We start from the raw sequence: 17960 nt of genomic DNA, 5'->3' as shown, positions 1-17960 counted from the left end.
GTTTTTAAAGGTTAAAAATACTTCATGATAGGTGTTTATAAATTTTTCAATTTCATTGCCTACTTCATTTCTTTTCTGTTGTGAGATTTTTGATTATGTTTTAATATTGTAAGAAGTTCTGAACTTTTTGGTCTGTGTTTTCCCATTGAATTTTTATTCATACTGTTATTTTCATTTGTTAATTAGGTTCAAAGCAATGTTAGGAAAACAAAAGCAAGATTTGATAAACTAAAGCTTGATACTCTTCAGAAAGTTGATCTTTTGTCATTTTCACGCTGTAATCTTTTTTCTCAAGCATTAGCTGCTTACCAAAATACTCTAATTGCTATCTCAGAAAAAATGTCTCATACTATGAGTTCTGTAGCCGAGACAACTAAAGGCTATCAGCATTATGAATTTTCAATGCTAAAAGTAAGTAAAAATGTTCTGTTTTTTTTTTTCTTATAACGTTTTTCGGTTAATTTTTATTACAGGTTTATTATTTTGTTTTATTCATTTTAGAGTAAGGAAATATTTTTATTGGGAAACTTATTTTTACTTTTATACTACAGTGTAACGTCCCATATCCGGACGTCCCTTTTCCAGAAGGGTCGATTTCCCGGACACTTTTTAACAATCAAAATAAACAAACATTTCTTCATCTTCCCTTCTTTAAAAAAAAAAAATAATAATAAAAACGAAGTCTTTTGACAGGTTTTTCCCCTTCTCAGCTTCTAGAGATCTATGCATTGAACCCATAAATCAACAGAAAAGAGAGCAGAAGATCTACTAAGACCATGACGCTCCTCCTCTGGAATGCAGGAAAGGGGGGGGGAGGTTGTTTTCAAAAAAGCACAACTGAGTCCCCTCCCTCCCCCTTCTTTCCTATGCAGCTGGCAAGTAAAAGAGGCATTTCCTGGAACCTTTTTAATGTTAAAGTGGAGGGGGAATCCCCTTTAGTCACACAAGAAAAAATAAAGAGAACCCAATTAGCATGCCACGCCTTTATGCTTGATTGATAGCCAATGATGGGAGAGAAAATAAGAATTTGTCTCTACCCCGCCCTCAACTTGAATGACAAGTAAGGAGAAAATGAATTTTTCTTCTCCACCTACCCACCTTATTGAATGACGGGAATTTCCCCTTCTTGCTTGAATCGTTCTAGTTCAAAATGGTGGAGAGAGCACTTAATATTTTCATAACTGGGAATTTTTTTCGTTTTCTATATTTATTTTTAGAATAGCAATAATTATTTTTTTTCTAATATTTTGTTTATGATTGATTAGATATCATTCTAATACAAAAACATTATTGCCCGAAAAATAATGTTTATTTATTTTCTGCTTCTTAGATTCAGATCATTTTAAGCTTTGTTTACCTTGGAGGTCAATTATACGGAAAAATCAAATATACGGACTTCGGAAAGTCCCGCCGATTCCGGATATGCGACTTCCCATTGTAGTATAAATGTTGTTTTTTTTAAATTATTTCAAGGATTTGATTTATTTTTATATTAAATATAAATATTTTTAGTATTATTCATAATAAGAATTACTACCTATTATATAGCATTCTTTAGTGTATCTCAGTGATCTTTATCATTTAAAACTATATGGCTTAAACCAGTGATTCCCAAGCCCTGGCACCAATGCTGATGGATAATATGGGACCAGGCTGCCCAAGGAATATAAAATTATATCCATTTTATTTATTGTGGTATATTTCTCCCTGGTTTGTGTGAGTTTTTATGGCCGAGAGGTTAAGGTAAAATCAAACCAATATCTCATGTGTAACTGATTAAATACAATTAAATTACAATGATTGAATACAATTAAATTGCAATTATTAAATCAAGACCATATAAACAAGCAACATCCGCCTACTCAAATGGTTGTGATAAAATTATCAAAAGTTGATTGGTCTGTGGTGATAAAAATGTTAGGGAGCACTGGTTTAGAAAACTGTAAATATTTAGCTAGTGCTTATTCTTTTACTTCATTTTTTTATTTTTTATATTTTTTAAGTCGTGCGCAGGGTTGGAATAAAACCAGCTTTTATTTTTTTTTTAAAAAAAAGCAAAGAAAGTCTTTTTTGGTATTATTAAAAAAGATTTACTTTGGTATTATTAAACTGCTTATTATTTATCACTTCACAACTCCACTTAACATGCAAGATTTTATATCTAAATATTATTTTAGTAATGTATGTATGTAAAAATTAGTTTCTGTCCTTGATTGCCAATAGGTATAAAAATTTTGTATTTCATTATTTATATTAATGTCATTATTTATCAGTTTACAATTTGTAGCATTAATATCTATTAATTGTTTTAAGAGATTTTTTTTATTTATTGAGTCTATTCAAATTTTAATATAAAAGAAGCATAAGATATTTAAGGCAATATATTTTTCATTTAGAAAATATCTAAAATTAATTGAATGAGGAAAATAAATAAAAGACAAACTAGCTGCGTAAATGTAACATTGTGAAAAAATAAAGACATACTTTAGTATTAATGGTTTGAAAAATAAGGAATATATTTCCTTTTTCTATTTATTTTAGCATAATGGGGTTCTAAATTTAATGATTCTTGTAGATGTATTATAGCATTAAATATGAAAAAATACTTTTAGGATTATTTTTAAACTTTTTCTTTATTATTTTTAAATATAATATAAAAATGCTATTTGAAAATACTACAGTTCTGTATCTAAACATACTCAGACGTGCCAACTCTCCCGCATTTTGCGGGAGTCTCCCGAATTTTGAGTTATTCTCCCGCCCTCCGGAATTGATTTGAAAAACTCCCGAATTTTACTGCGATCGACGGCCAAACTCAAAATTACCTAATTTTTCCGCGAGTGCGAAGGTAAGTTTTTCTTTCAGCTTGAATTCCATCCCCTCTTATCAAACTACCATCTGCCTGAAGCTTAGCTGAACATGCTTTATTTTCCCCCCTCTTCAACGTTACCTCTAAAAACATTCCTATTTCACCCGCCCCCTTACACTGGGGGCGGGTGAAATCTTCCTCTTCTTTCGTGTGGAGTTGAATGCAATGACGTCACATGTCGTTATCGAGTGACGTCCGTTCAGGAGTGGGGAAACTCGTACTCTCGATAGTTGGAATTGATATTGTATCTTGCTGTTTTTATAGTTTTTAATGCGTATTTTTCCACGGTTGGCAACAAGCTCGTAAACTAGCAACGTGATATCAATTATTCGTTTAGTCTTCGTATATTTAAAAAAAAAAAAAAAATTCAAGGATGTCTTAAGTCGAAACGGAAGTATGGATCAATTTCAACAAATCATGTACCAATGACTTTAGCAAGACTTAATTGCGGAGAGCTAAGTCTGCAACTCTTTTTTTCATGCATACAGTAGAGAACCACTTATCTGGTATCCAGATAATCCGGAAAAAAAATTTGCTTGGTTCTCCTGCCATTTTGAACTAAAACGATATGAAAAAAAAAAAAGCGGAAACTGGACTAATCCTTGAAGTTGAGTAGAGGAAAATGTGAGGAAGGGAAGAATTTTTTTCCCCGTTTACCCAGAGAAACGTCATTTCTTCCGCGACCTTGAAGATTTTAGATCTTTATTCTCTTTTAGGTCGTTAAACTCAAAGGAGTGGCATGATGATTTCGTTTGCTAGTTTGATTTACGAGGGGGTGGGGAAAATGCATTGCACATGCATATCAGTGAACAGAAGATGAAAGAGAAAAATATATTTATCTATTTGACATCGATTAATAAAAATAAAATGTTTTTCTTTTGAATAAATTCTGATTCTTTGGAAGTGCGGTATCATTCGCAAGTTTTTCTTGATGTGGAATCACACCTGCTTTAATTAAAAATCGCGTTTTTATAAAAAAAAAAAAAAAAAAGGAGAATTGTTTATTAATTTAAGCATACAATTATTTTATGAAGCAGATTGCAGTTTCGTTTTTCTGATTCCACTACGTTTTTTTTTTCTTTTTCATGATAAATTTTGCACTCAATAAAATTATTTGTATTACCAAATTTTTTCATTAGTTTTTTTTTTTTTTTTTTAAAAGTCCGTTGATCTTGCCTTGTTCTAGGTGCCGTTTTTTAACTATCGTTTCGGTTCGATAATTTTCAAGTGTTGATTTTATTTAGATTAATAGGTTTTCCTTTTATTTTCGCCCCCCCCCCCCATGAAATATATTGCGTTATTTAATCATTGGTTTTGTTTATTAGTTGATTTAGGAATCGTAATTATTTTTTAAACTTGTTTTTCTTGTCTAAACTTGCAAATTTTTTTATTCTTTTAAATTTTATTTTTCTACAATTTTTTTCCTTTTTAGATTTAGGAGTGCTTTTCTTTTTTCTCTTACTTTAAAATGTGTTTACATTTTTTCCTTGTAATTTGGGTTTGATAAAACATCGATTAACGACACTTTTTTGTCGATCCAGGAAACCGGGAAATTAAGACATCCGGGATAGCGATGGTCCCGAGCATCCCGGATAATTGGTTCTTTATTGTACAGACATTAGTATTGAATTGGTTTTTTAAAATAAAATACTTATTCAATTTGTTTATTTTTTAAAAGTTTTTGTGTATTTTTATTACAGTGTCGGGTTTTTGAATAATGTTTTATTAAGGAAATGGTATTTATTTAAAGAGTATCTACCTAATATAGTTTTGTGTTGCTAAATCTGTGTTTAATTATTTTATTTCCATTTAATATTTTTAAACAATTATTGCTCTATTAGTGTGTAAAATTTCTTGCATTCTTATATTTAATAAATTTTTTACTTAAAATTCCTTAGAAGTGCCAAATGTTGCATACCATGCACCTTTTTTTACCCCTCCTGAAATCTCCTGAATTCTTGTTAGGGAAACTCCTGAATGTTAATTTTGCTAGGTTGGCACGTCTGCATACTGCATATATACAATATAAATTTGTTACACTGGTTACTGAAAATAATTCTAAAATTAAACCAGTAAAATTAAGTTTGGAAAATCACCCCATTTCCATTTTTCTTTTGATTGTAGCAAACAATATGTCTTTAACTAGTTGTTAAAACTAAAGTTTGTGAAGCTTAAATTCTTTTACATTTAAACTAATTTTAAAAACTAACAATATTTTACTGCTGGAATATTTTAACTTAAGCATTTTTAAAAGACATTATAACGTTATCTTCAATTTGCACACATTAATTTATTTTACGCAGATACCCAATTTGCTGTAATCATTTAAAAATTGCAGATTTATGTTTATTTAAGGTAATACTGATTACCATTCTAAATTAAACTCTAAATTGTATAAAGTAATCAAGTGCCAAGTAATTGTGAGAAATTTTAATCCATTTTTTTTCATTTGGTTATAATCAAACTGAAGAAATTTGCATAAATAATAGAAAATTTAATTAATAAAAAAACAGGCTAAGGTTTTTTGATGAAGACGAAAAACATTTCTTTTAAATCAGCCAATCCTGGCTGTAGAAAATACCAATTTTGTAAAAGAATCTTAGAGGCCCACTGACTATGAAATATGCAAGTAAACATTAATGATATTAATGATAAATAGATACTTATTATATGCATATGACAATAAGAAAATAACTTTATTGTATTCAATTAGCTAATTGACAATGTATCTCATTCAGGAATGAAAATTCTCCACAAAAAAGCGGAAATGTGCGTTTTCCCTTCCATTTTTAGTGACAATGATACAAAAACTTAGTTTTTTGTGAGATCCACTTATTGCAGAACCCCCCTCCATACACACGTAACAGCCAAAACCCAAGCTGCTTAAATGATAGCTGTACTTTGGACGAACTGTTTTTGCCTGTAGTAGCCTGAGAAAGAATGATCTTCTGGAGAAAATGAGTGGAACTTGAGCAGGTGCACCGTTACCTTGACAACCGTGGCTTCCTCTGTACAGCAGAAAATATGGGGCTCTTAGTTGTTGAGTTCTAACCAGTTCCATATCGGCTGTCGATATGTGATCCGGCATTTTCCTATTTGGTGTGACGCTTGTTGAATTTGCAGATCCATACATTATAGTACTCTCGATTCCGCAAGTTCTTTTTTTTTTGTACTTTCTTGCACTTGTCCGTGCACATATTTGTTTTTCGTTTATTCGTGTCCTTTTCAGGTGGTGCATCGTAAGATTAATGCATTTTAACGATGGAAGTCGATTTGATTGACGAAAACAAAGTACGTACGAGCAAAGAACATCTGAATGAGAAACGAATCACTCCAAAAAACTGGTGTTAGACATTAAAATTTATCTTTTATTAGGTTGGGGATTACTGCGTTACTTCTTTAAGTTTTTTGCTTTTAAATGGAGTTTGATCCCATAAACTCTTTGAGGGCTATCCTTGGATTGAAATTTGTCCACTATACAATTTTTTTACTTTGAATAACATGAGTAGATTCCAGTTTAAGGTGTAAAAAGCACTGAATTGCTATTTCAAGAAGCTAATAATTTTGTTAAATACTTTAAAAATATTACTTAATTCTATAATCTTAATTTTTGTTTTAGGAACTTACTGAAACTAGTAAAAAGCTGGCAGAAGAAACATCAGAAATGAACAACACAATACCTTTACTTGAAGAGCATGGATTAGTCCCTTCAGATGATAAAGATGTGTAAGTTTATCTTAAGGTTTGAAAGTGTCAGATATGTTTTCTATACTTCCCTCTATTATGTATGTTCTTTTTGTTAGAATTTAAATAAACTAATATTTTTTTTTTTTTTAAATTTTGTTAGAACAGGGTGCATATTTTACTTAAAATTACTTAAGATATTTTTTTTTTCAAAAATAAATAAAAATTGTTTTTTATTGTAAAAGGTCATACAAATTTCCTCAGTTATATTTGCTTAATTATTTTTATCTATAGATATCTGTAAAATAGGGATATTTTGTCATTTGTTTTAAGAAACATGATTTTTTAAAAATTTCATTGGTTTTTGCTGTTTTTACTGCATATCATCCAAGCTGACTTAAGGTTCTATTACATTTACCTTGCAAATTCTGTGTTGTTTAAAATTCACCTCTATAGGTCTTTATTTTAAATAGTATTCTGAGACTCAGTCATTTATAAATTTTATATTTAAAAAAACTTAAGCTCTCGCTTTTTTTCGTTGTTTATTTTTAAAATGAATTATTTGGTCTTATTCCAAAATTACTGTTTATTGCTCTTTTTGTCTCTTTTATTTTGTAAAAATAATGTTTCCATTGGAAGTTATTTTATTACTTTTAATTTTATCATTTTTTTATTCAATACAATTTCCCATTATCTCCTTTAGAAAGATACACATAATATAGAAAGAAAGAAAATAAGCATGCATATCCAGATTGAGATTCAAACCATAATTGACTTAATTACTTTGTAACTCAGTGAGCTGGCCAATGTCAACTTTAATACGTGTAGATAATTAAATGTATTAAACAATGTCAACTTTAACACATCTTAAAATACATATGGATAATTTAATTGACAACAGATAATCAGTTCTGAGTTACTAAAAAAACACTTGACTAGTTTTTGCTTTCAATGATATCAGTGTAAAGTCAATGTTTAGTGTAAAAAAAAAAATTATAGCTACTTTCATATGTTTAAATATAATTCAAGGACATATTGTGGCATGACATTTTGATTTTAAGAAATTTCTCAAGGCAAACCATAATTCTGTATTCTCATTAAATTGAAGGAGAAAAAAATCATATATTCTCTGAAGAACATTTTGAAAACTCTTGAACTTATATTTTAAACCAGTCTTGAAATGTTTATTAAAATTTGCCTGTGGTGTGTTTGGTTTGCCATTTTCTCTTAAACAGTACCATATATTTTTTAAAGCTGTTATTTAAAATTTGTTCTTTTTCTTTTTTAGATTACTCTTTTTTGAATCTGAATACCATGATGATGAAGAAAAACATTCAAAAACTGCAAATGATAAATCCTCTGATAAGAAAAAAACATCTAAGTCTTCTTCTGGGAAAAAAACAAAAAATAAGTCTAAAAACACAAGAAAAAAGGATGCAGAAAACAATGATTCTCCATTAGTTAATTTAGATGAACTTTTAAATTCTTCTCAATCTAGCCTATCTTCTTTGCAAACTCCTACTACAGAAGATAACTCCAGAAGTATGATTCAACTTTAAATTTTTATTTCTACTTTTTTTTAAGTAGTGCATAACCAACCAAATAAATATTATATAACCTAAATGCATTTGGTTATAGCTACCTTAAAATATTAATTTATTGACACTTAATATTATTATGTGATATAATAAGTAAACATGTTTTTTTTTATTGCCAATGACAAGAGAAAAGGACAAACTCTTACAGAAAAATAAACTTGAAACACAACAAAACTGTCGTTGTTTTATTAGTAAGTGTCTAGAACTTTAGTATTATTTCATAGAGTAGGCAATTTAGGCTGTCAAAAATGCTGTTGTGGTGTACGTGGCAGTTGTGCGTCACTACAGGTCTAAATTTTGCGACAAATATTATGGTCGAAATATCAAAATATTATGGTCGAAAATGTTCGACTTTAAAAGAGATGCTGAAAGTGAGTAACACTTTACGTTTAGTCTCAATGCAAAGAGTTGCGTGTATTTAGTTGTTGAATTATTTACCTGACCTTCTTAAACAGTATAAATGCCTGTTTAATAAAAAATTAAAAATACTGCATGTTTTGGGAGTCACTGTAGGATAATTTGTCATCCTTCAGGCTCAAGGAAGATGTGACAATCAAGGATATTTTAAGACAGACGTATGTAGATATTTAAAGACACATTAAGATATTTTAAAACAGACATTTTAACTCAATAGTCTGAATGGCAGCTTTGGGGTAAACTACCACAGTAAAATTACTTTATTGTGAAAGTCAGTTAGGGCGGGGGTATGTTGTTCCAGTGCTACATAAACAGCCATTATTTTTCTGCCAAACATGGTTTTTTGATTTCTGAGAGGCACAGAAAAGAAAATACGAATGAGTATATTCCTGTTCTAACGTTTGGTGATAGTTCTGTCAGTATAAACCTGTAACTATTTAGTCCCGCTACTGGTTATAGCTGGTCTTAAGGAATAAGATCGTTAAGTAATTATCTTGGCATGGTTCAAGGAATTATAGGGTTTTAATATTCTCTGAACAATATCTGCATGAAGCTCCAGTTCTGCTCTCAAGTCTAAAACCTTTTGAAAAAAAAAGCAATTTTTTGTCTTTAAGTGCTTTTGTCTGTAGAGAAATAAGTAGGTTTGGGAAAATAACTGAGTACATTGAAACTAGTTTTTTTTTTGGGGGGGGGGTTAAATTTTTTTTTTTTTAATTTTAAACGAAAGATAAAATAATCCATTTTAAGTCCAAATTAAACCATTAAAATGTATACCATAGAAACCTTTTTTTAACTATTAATTTGTCAAAAACAACTAAAAAATACCCACTTTTCTTCGATAAATATGTAACATGATTAAAAAAAATATAATAATTTGAAGATTTTAAATGTGTTTTTACATTACTTTTCAACTTCATTTAACATGCAAATGAATATTTATTATATCCAAGTGCTATTTTAGTAGCATTTAAGGAGTAATTTCCCCCTTGATTGTTGGTGCACATGAAAATGTCATACTTTAGCATTATTTTTATAAACCATATTACAACTTATAGCATTTGTACCAATTGTTTTTTATAAAATGGATATTACTTGAATTTTTTTCTCTATTGAATCAATACAAATTAAATATAAAGGAGCCTGAAATATTTAAGACAATATGTATTTTCAATTGAAAATAATGAAAAAAGATAAAAGTTATAAATGAACTGTGTAACTCCTGACACATAAAAAAGTAATATGTACCTTTTTGCATTAATAATTCAATAAAATCTGCTTTTCATGAATTATATATGTTGAATTTCATATAATTCTAATGGCTGTACAGGGTGCGTGGCGTTTTTAAGAAGTGCTTAAAGGTGCATATTTTCGATTTTCGTTCTGTAAAAGCCTTTAAAGGTGCTTTTTTCCATGGGTGTCTTTAAAAAATGCTTACTTTTTCCTTTTCCGAAATGTGATATTTTTCTTTACCATGTTGATTTTCACCACAAATTATGCAAAAAGACATTCCTATTCAACGTTTTCACAATTAATTTAACCCCAATCTATTTCGGTGTACTGCCGATGTGTAGTGTATGAAAACACTATTCGTTTTACATGGTTGATGCGGGTCCGCACTTGCGTATACTGAGCTGGATTCAGTGGTAAGAATTTTTTACTCTCATGTGCAACCCTGCTGCATTTTGCAAGAGATTCTCAATTTCAGACTTCATTTTTCGCCCTCTGTAATAGAATCGAAAAATCTCCCGAATTTTTGCTGATTACGGGGACCAACTAAACATTGTCAATTTTTTCACTCTATTAGTGATAGAATGTTTCATTTCTTTTGTTAATTTCATCGTTCTTGACGCGCCATCGTCTTCGTCACTGTAAATAAAGCCGAATAAAACCATCAGTTGTCAAAAACTTGCCAACCCTGTCTAATTATGATATTTTTCAGAGTGCTTCAAAATATTTTTTGAGGGCTTGAAACGTGCTTAAAAGGTGCTTATTTTTGTTAAAAAATTTGGCTACGCAACCTGCTGTTTTCTGTACTTTTTTTTTTTGGAAAACTTGATCTGGCGTTTGAAACAGGTTGAACTTTATTCAAATATAGAATTTGAGTCTGCCAAAACTAATCAGCATATTATAGATTATGTCTATTTCTGTATTTTAAAGTTTTATCTCATGAATTAAATATGAAGTTATTTTCTTTACTTTTTTTCAGGATTTTCTTCCGATTTACTTACAGGATTGGGTGGTGAGGAAGTAGATAAGAATGATTTAGAATTATTGAATGAAATTTTAGATGCAAAGCCTGATTTTACTTTTTCTAATGATAGCATTCTAAATTCAGAAGATAATTTGCTTCCAAATTCACCATTAAGCGAGCAGAGCAATCTTAATAAATTTATTTTTGATATGACTGCTGCTGGCCAATCTACATACTATCTCCCATCACAGCTAATAGACATGCCAAAAGGTTAGATTTTAAATTTTTATGAATGTTTGTTGTGTATTTATTATCTTAATCTGTCATGTATCATCTGTCCTGCATTAATTATCTTAAAAACAATTTTTTTTAGCAATTTTTAAATAATTTTAAATATTCCGTCAGCATTATCCGTTAAATTCTATCAAATGTACTGGTTTCTCCTTTATTCATAATTGTTTCAATGAAAGTAAGGTGAAAACTTTTATCTATTCTTAATATTTGACCTTTTAGGATTTAGTTTGATAGTTCTGATGCTAGTAACATCTTCAACAGCAGTACAGTGAAAAAACTTAGAACTAGAAAGAATTAAAAAAATATTTTTAGTTTTCCTGTCTTATCATTTCAAGGCCTTTGTTAATGTGCATTTAGATTGAATCTTTTAACATAGTGCAATATGTAAAACCCGTTAAAGCTTGGGTGCCAAATAAAAAAAATGATGAAAAATAAATAATAATCAGCTTTTTTACAACAATTTGGGTAGATTCCGACCAACATTCTTAGATCATAATTCAGCATTTATATATTGCTATGCTAATGAGAAGGAAAGACCACTGAAACAATTAAGACTGCATATATTTTCAATAATGTTTTAGCTATTTTCCGAAAGCAGTTACTAGTTTATTCTAAATCACCATTTGTGCATCTTATATAATTTAAATTCAGCTTTGAAAGAGGTGATTATTTTAACTAAGATTTAATGCAAATATGTTATTAAATTGAGAACAATCACATCAGACCTACACATAAAGGACACAATTTAATATAATTTTTGTTTTTAATTTTTATGTGCATGAATGTAAAAAATGTCTTCTTGTTCAACAGAAATTTTTTTATGCCTGGCTACATTGCACAATGCAACTCTTCTTCGGTTTTTATTCTTTTGGTTTAGTTACAGGAATATCTTTTGTGTGCATTAAAATCTGTTAAAATGTGTTTTATTGTATTATTTTCTTAACAGAATAAATTTAATGATTGTTATTTACTTAGATAACTCAGGAATTATTCCTAATGCTCCTAGTAGCATACCAAAGTCAAATGATACTTCTTCTACTGCTGGCAAGAATAAGAAGGTGACTATTAATCTCCTTATAATGTATAATTTTTAAACAAATAAAATTGCAAAAAAATAGTTCAAAATAATATTAAAATTACGTTGTCACTGAGTTTTTACTGTGGTATACATGTCATACCTTTCTTACTATTAATCGTGACCTAATATTAGTCTTATATTAGTTTTCATCTTTCCATATAAATTTTATTTTATTTTCATAAATATACTATGTACTTTAGCTGACACAGGAGTTGCTTTTTCTGAATTTTGAGTTAAATTTATTTGATTAACTTACTATTATTTTAATTTCAACTTTTTTATTACACCTCTATTTGCACTAAAGCCATACTAAATCAAAGAAAATAAATGTTTTCTATTTTTATTTATTTATTTTTAGGAAAAGAAGGATATGTCTAGTTGGTACAATTTATTTGCTGATTTAGATCCTTTTGCAAATCCTGATTTGATCGGAAAGAAACAAGCTGATGATTTTAATTGCTAATAACGTTTTATTAGAGACCTTAAACAGATTAGCATATTTTTTTATAAATATACTCAATTTGCTCTTTACTGAATTGTAAACAAATGTTTTGTAATGGCTATCTGTTTCAATTTATATATTTCCTTTGCATGATATAAACTATCTCAGCAATCTTGCATTTCAATTATTAAATGCATTTTTATTGTCTTTTTTGAAAAAAAAACTATTACATTATCATTCTTCTTATTGTCAATCATGCATGAGTCAACTCAATTAATGTTTTAAAATCTGTAAGAGAAATTTATTTAACATCACCGAACTGATTAATAAAAATCTTATGTTGTCTAAAATTAGTTTATCAATGTGCAAATGATATGATTGTAGGATATTGTTTTATATTCTTAAATAATCAATCAATTTAATTTTATCAATTTGAAATTGTTTGATTCATATATCATATTTTAAAAGCTAAAAATATGTGAAATCTTTGTTAATGAAAAAAATGACGACCTAAATGTTTGCTGTAAAATATATTGCCTCTAGATATTATGTGTGCTTAATTGCTATATCGTCATTATTTTTATTCTTTTGTTAAATATATTTATCTTTAAATTATTTATTTATTATTTTCAAGTTATTACTTTATAAAGTTTTATCTATATTAGTACTATCAAGAGAAATTTTATTAATTTGAAATTAATTTGTATTTGAAACTGTTTTTCATGTGTCATTTGAATTTAGAAGCAAAACAGCTTTTCTTTCTTAATAAGTATTAATTATGTTTTTAAAAGAAAAGAAATATACTGATTTATTAATTTTATTTTCGTTTACTATTGGAAGTGAAATTTTTTTAAAATATACTAAATGTGAACATTTTTTAACAAAACACAATGCCTTTATTTATCCTACAAGAAAGTGTAAAAGAATTTTGAAAGTTCACCCTATTGTCACTTAATCATCTAATTATATTTTATGCACTTACAAAAGAATTTCTGTTAAATTAAAAATTTTGATCTTCAAATTATTGTGTATATGATGTTATATATCAAAAACATTTGGTATGTTCAAATTATTTGTTGACTGCATCAGATTTTAAGTGAATATTATTGTATGAAACTATTATTTTATTTGTTATCACATTTTCTGTCTTGCAATAGCTTCTTGCCATAATAATGTTTCATATTCACTTCATAAATTTGAAATTTTTTAATTGTTAAATAGTTGTTTTTTTATTTGCAATTATTTTTATGTTGGCATTACCATATATATATATATATATATATATATATATATATATATATATATATATATCTATATATATATATATATATATATATATATATAACAACTTATATGTAGGTAATTATATAATTGTGCCATAAGAAAAACAAAATAATTTTGTCATTTTGCAGCTAGTCACCAGTAGCCAAATGACAAAAATTTAACTCCAAAAAATGATAGCATTTGGTCAATGACTGTGCAAATAATATCAAATAGAAATGAGTTAATATAAAATAAATCTTTAATTAAGAAATATTTTTCAATTGATTAGAATGTGTTATGAAAATAGTATTTTTTTTTAATGTTAATTCTTATTAGTGGAATATCTTATAATTTAGCTTATTGTATTATTTTTAACAAATTTGTTCAATTCTAGTCCTTTAAATCAATTTGTTGCAGTAAGGTGTTCATTTTATTAGTCATTTTTTTTTTCTTTTGTGTTTGTGATATTTTAAATCCTGTTCTAGTCTTATAGAAAAATAAATGAAACATATATGTCCTAAAAATTAATTTTTATTTATTTTTACAATGATAAAATGGCTAGCTTTTGCAAAATTTTAGTGAAAAATTCAAAATGTTTTTTTTTTTTATCATTCTTTATTTAATTTGATGATAATATTTTATATATATTTTTAAAAAGACTTTTTTTTAAAAAGAATGACGTTTTTTACTAATTATTATGAGTAACAACTTGACTAATTTAAAAAGTTTTATTATTTTACAATGATTGTAATATTAGATCCTTTCTAATTTCATTCACATTGTTTATTGTGACTTTAAAATGATTTACAGGAGCTGAAGATTTATGTTTTTACCTTTTTCAATGAGTCTAAAGGTTTTATGATATTGCCTATTATATTCCTGGTGAATTGTTTTATTTAGTGAACACAGTTTCACAACTTTGAGTTGTCTGGTTTCCTTATGATTACCATTTTACATTTTTTTCACTCTTCTCTTGCATCATTTAATTTTACTATTTTAAGTTTAGCTGATTTATTGATTGCTTATAAACTGTACATCCAATTCAAACCATCGTCTATTAAAAACTGACTGTTACTCAATGAATTTCAGATTACATAATAGTTTGTTTGTGACAATAAGACATATGCAGACAAAAAGCTTCTGCATATTAACAAACATATGCTCATAAACATATTGTTAACTTTCTTCCCCTACTCTTTGTATTCCAAAACTGAGTAAGAATTCAATGAAACCTTATGTTGATTTACATTATAATAAATTTTATAATTTATCTTTCATTTGATGTGACCCATTTTATTCTGTTTATACTTTTATTTTATCAATGCATTATTTTAATGAGGATTTTTTTTACTCCATCAATGATGAAAAACTTGTGCATATTTTTACTTGAAAAGTATCTGAAGAAATGCTCCTAATTTATATTAATTATGCATTCCATTTATTATTAAAAAAACTAGCTGCAATTATATTTTTGCATTTGTTAAACCTAAGAACTTGCAATCGTTAGGATTTCACATTAGCTATGTCTAGGAACATGCAATTGTTAACATGTCAAAATTGTTTAATTTTCATAATTGAATTTTCTCATATGCATTAATGAGTTTTCTCATTTGCTCTCATTATTTGTTATGATTTTTTGACTTGACATTGTCAGTAAGTATTTTATAGTATTTAAATTATTTTAAATTGCTTTGTGTGTGAAGTAGATTATTTTTTAAAACTTCTGTAACTCTAATGGGGATTTCCAGTCATAAAAATGAAAGATTTGATAATTAGAGGTAAAACTCGATTGCTTTCTTGCTTAGTATCTAAAATGCTCAACAACATTTAATCAGTTATTTCCAAAATTATTTGCAACTTACTCATTCTTTTTACTGCTATGGTCACTTTAATTAATTAAATAAATGAATCAAGATGTAAATTCTTTTCCACTCTTAATGAAATTAGTTTTCAATTTCTTTTTATAATCTAATTTAGTGTGCAAACTTTTCATTTCTAAAGCTCTAAATTAAGAATTATAAAATTTAAAGATTTCGAGAAGAATGTGGTCATAATTATTTATGATGAATATAATAATTTTGGAAGTTTTATCTTTCAAATTGTTATCCTTCTTGGGAGTATTTACATTTTTTAACTGCTGTTGAGGATTTTCATTTGATCTAATAGCTAGAAATTCAATATCTAACAATTTATAAACATTTCTAATATTTGTAAATTGTTACTTACTTTTAATATTTTAAAATTGATAAAACACTTAATAATTTAATCTGTATGTCTTTTAAATAGGAGAATTTTAAACATATGGCTATGAAATTAACATATGTATTATTATTTGTTAAATATACTTGAAAAAAAAATACCATTTCTGTTTTTAAAACCCAATCAGATAAAGTCTGCAGAATTCCAGAAATTCAGAATTTATTTTTTTTTTACTTTAAGAATAAATAAGATTTCACCAGAAATTTTTTTATAATTAAATTTTAGATTTTGTGTTTGCATTTCTTAGTAAAATTTGAATGGTGTAGATTCCATGGGTTTTAGCATTGCTTTTATCTTATGTTCAGATAACATATAACTAGAAATCTTCAAGCTCATATGTATATATATATATATATATATATATATATATATATATATATAAATTCTTAGTTTCTTTGTCAATAAGAGGTAGATAGAACTTTGTTATTGTTTTCTACCGTTTTCGATTTATACACAAAATACTAGCTATTCTTATAGTAACTGTCTTGATAATTTTTTGTTGAATTATACATTTAAATTGTACAAATAGATGTTCCTAATACAGTATTAACCTTTACTTTTAATATTTTAATTACTATTATTTCAGTTTTTATATTAATTTTTAATGAATTATATTAATTTTAAAAGAACTGGAAATATCATTTGTTTACATATGAAGGGTTTAATTCATTATATCAATAAGTTTTTTTCATCAAACTGTTTGATTGAATTATTTCAGTTAGGTTTAGTTCAGGGTACTTTACAATTTTCTGGAATTTCCACTTTATAACAATGCAATGCACAGAAACACACTCATTATTGAGAGTTTCTTAAAAAATGGTATCTTGTATTATTGTAACTTATCATTATACTGTTCCAAGCCCTTTGTATTATGTGATATGTATTTTGGTAAATTTTGACTTATTTTGAGGACTTGATCTATATTAGAAAAATGTATATTTCATGATGTTAAGGATCTTTAGTTTTAATGCTATGTATTACTTAAAGCATTTATTTTTATACATACAATTTTGTTGTAAACATTGTTTCCATTTTCTTTAGTTTAAACATTGTTTTCTGTTTTAAAATTATTGAGTGCATTTCTTTGTCTAGTCATATTGATAAACTAGTGAATACCATATTAAATTCTTATGCATTATTTTGGCGTGTAGTTAATGGTGTGTGTGATGGGTAAAAGATTATGTGCAGTATTATCACTTTTAAGTTTTTTCTTGTTTGTTTGAATGCAATTATATTGTAATCTTTGTTGATAAATGTTTATTTTAAATTTGATTTCCAAATAAAACAATTCCAGTTTTATTGAATTTTCTAATTTTGTTTTGCACAATACTTGCAGATAATCTCTAGTTTTCATCTGAATAGCTAGGAAAGTCCCAAAAACTTTATCTGTATATCTTTTGTAGTTGTCTTGATATTCCCGTTAAAAAAATATTTTGTTCAGATTTTTAGTACTTTGTCTTGATATTCTAGATTTTTGTTAATGTTCAGAGCATACCATTTTCTACTAGTACAAATGCGGATTTTAAAATAATCTATTCCAGTAATCGGAAGATATAGATCCAACAACTTATTGTTTCAATTAATAAAATCGCAAAATTCAGTTATTCAAACTAAAGTACCATCCACTAATTATATACACGATTCAGGCATATAGAATATACAAATTAAAAAACGCCTTCTTAGCTTTTGTTATATTGTATTATGTGATATTTAACATTATAAGAAAAAATCAGATAAAAATGTTTTTTTTCTTCGGGGGGCTATGAAAAATCTTCAAGTATTTTGGCTAAAACCCGCTTTTTAGTTTTTTAATGACAAATCATACCCTTTATTATGTTGAAAAGTGTCATATTTAACGCTATGAA

At 27.3% G+C, this 17960-nt stretch overlaps 1 protein-coding gene across 1 annotated transcript in view; it reads left to right on the top strand.

Annotated features, from left to right (window-relative positions):
• ICA69 (islet cell autoantigen 1-like protein) overlaps positions 1–13846 on the top strand; it is a 30517-nt gene extending 16671 nt beyond the window's left edge. Inside the window, exons 6-11 of the mRNA XM_016053998.5 lie at positions 187–411; positions 6489–6595; positions 7842–8095; positions 10775–11029; positions 12029–12111; positions 12490–13846. Of these exons, the coding sequence (XP_015909484.2) occupies positions 187–411; positions 6489–6595; positions 7842–8095; positions 10775–11029; positions 12029–12111; positions 12490–12594 (1029 nt within the window). The 3' untranslated portion in view covers positions 12595–13846. The remainder of the gene's footprint in view (positions 1–186; positions 412–6488; positions 6596–7841; positions 8096–10774; positions 11030–12028; positions 12112–12489) is intronic.
• The last annotated feature ends 4114 nt before the right edge of the window (positions 13847–17960 follow it).

The sequence above is a fragment of the Parasteatoda tepidariorum genome, chromosome 12 (genome assembly GCF_982258835.1).
Source record: "Parasteatoda tepidariorum strain Cologne lab strain chromosome 12, Ptep-v5.0, whole genome shotgun sequence".
NCBI classification, from domain to species: Eukaryota; Metazoa; Arthropoda; class Arachnida; order Araneae; family Theridiidae; genus Parasteatoda; species Parasteatoda tepidariorum.
This window is presented reverse-complemented; position numbering and strand designations above follow the sequence as displayed.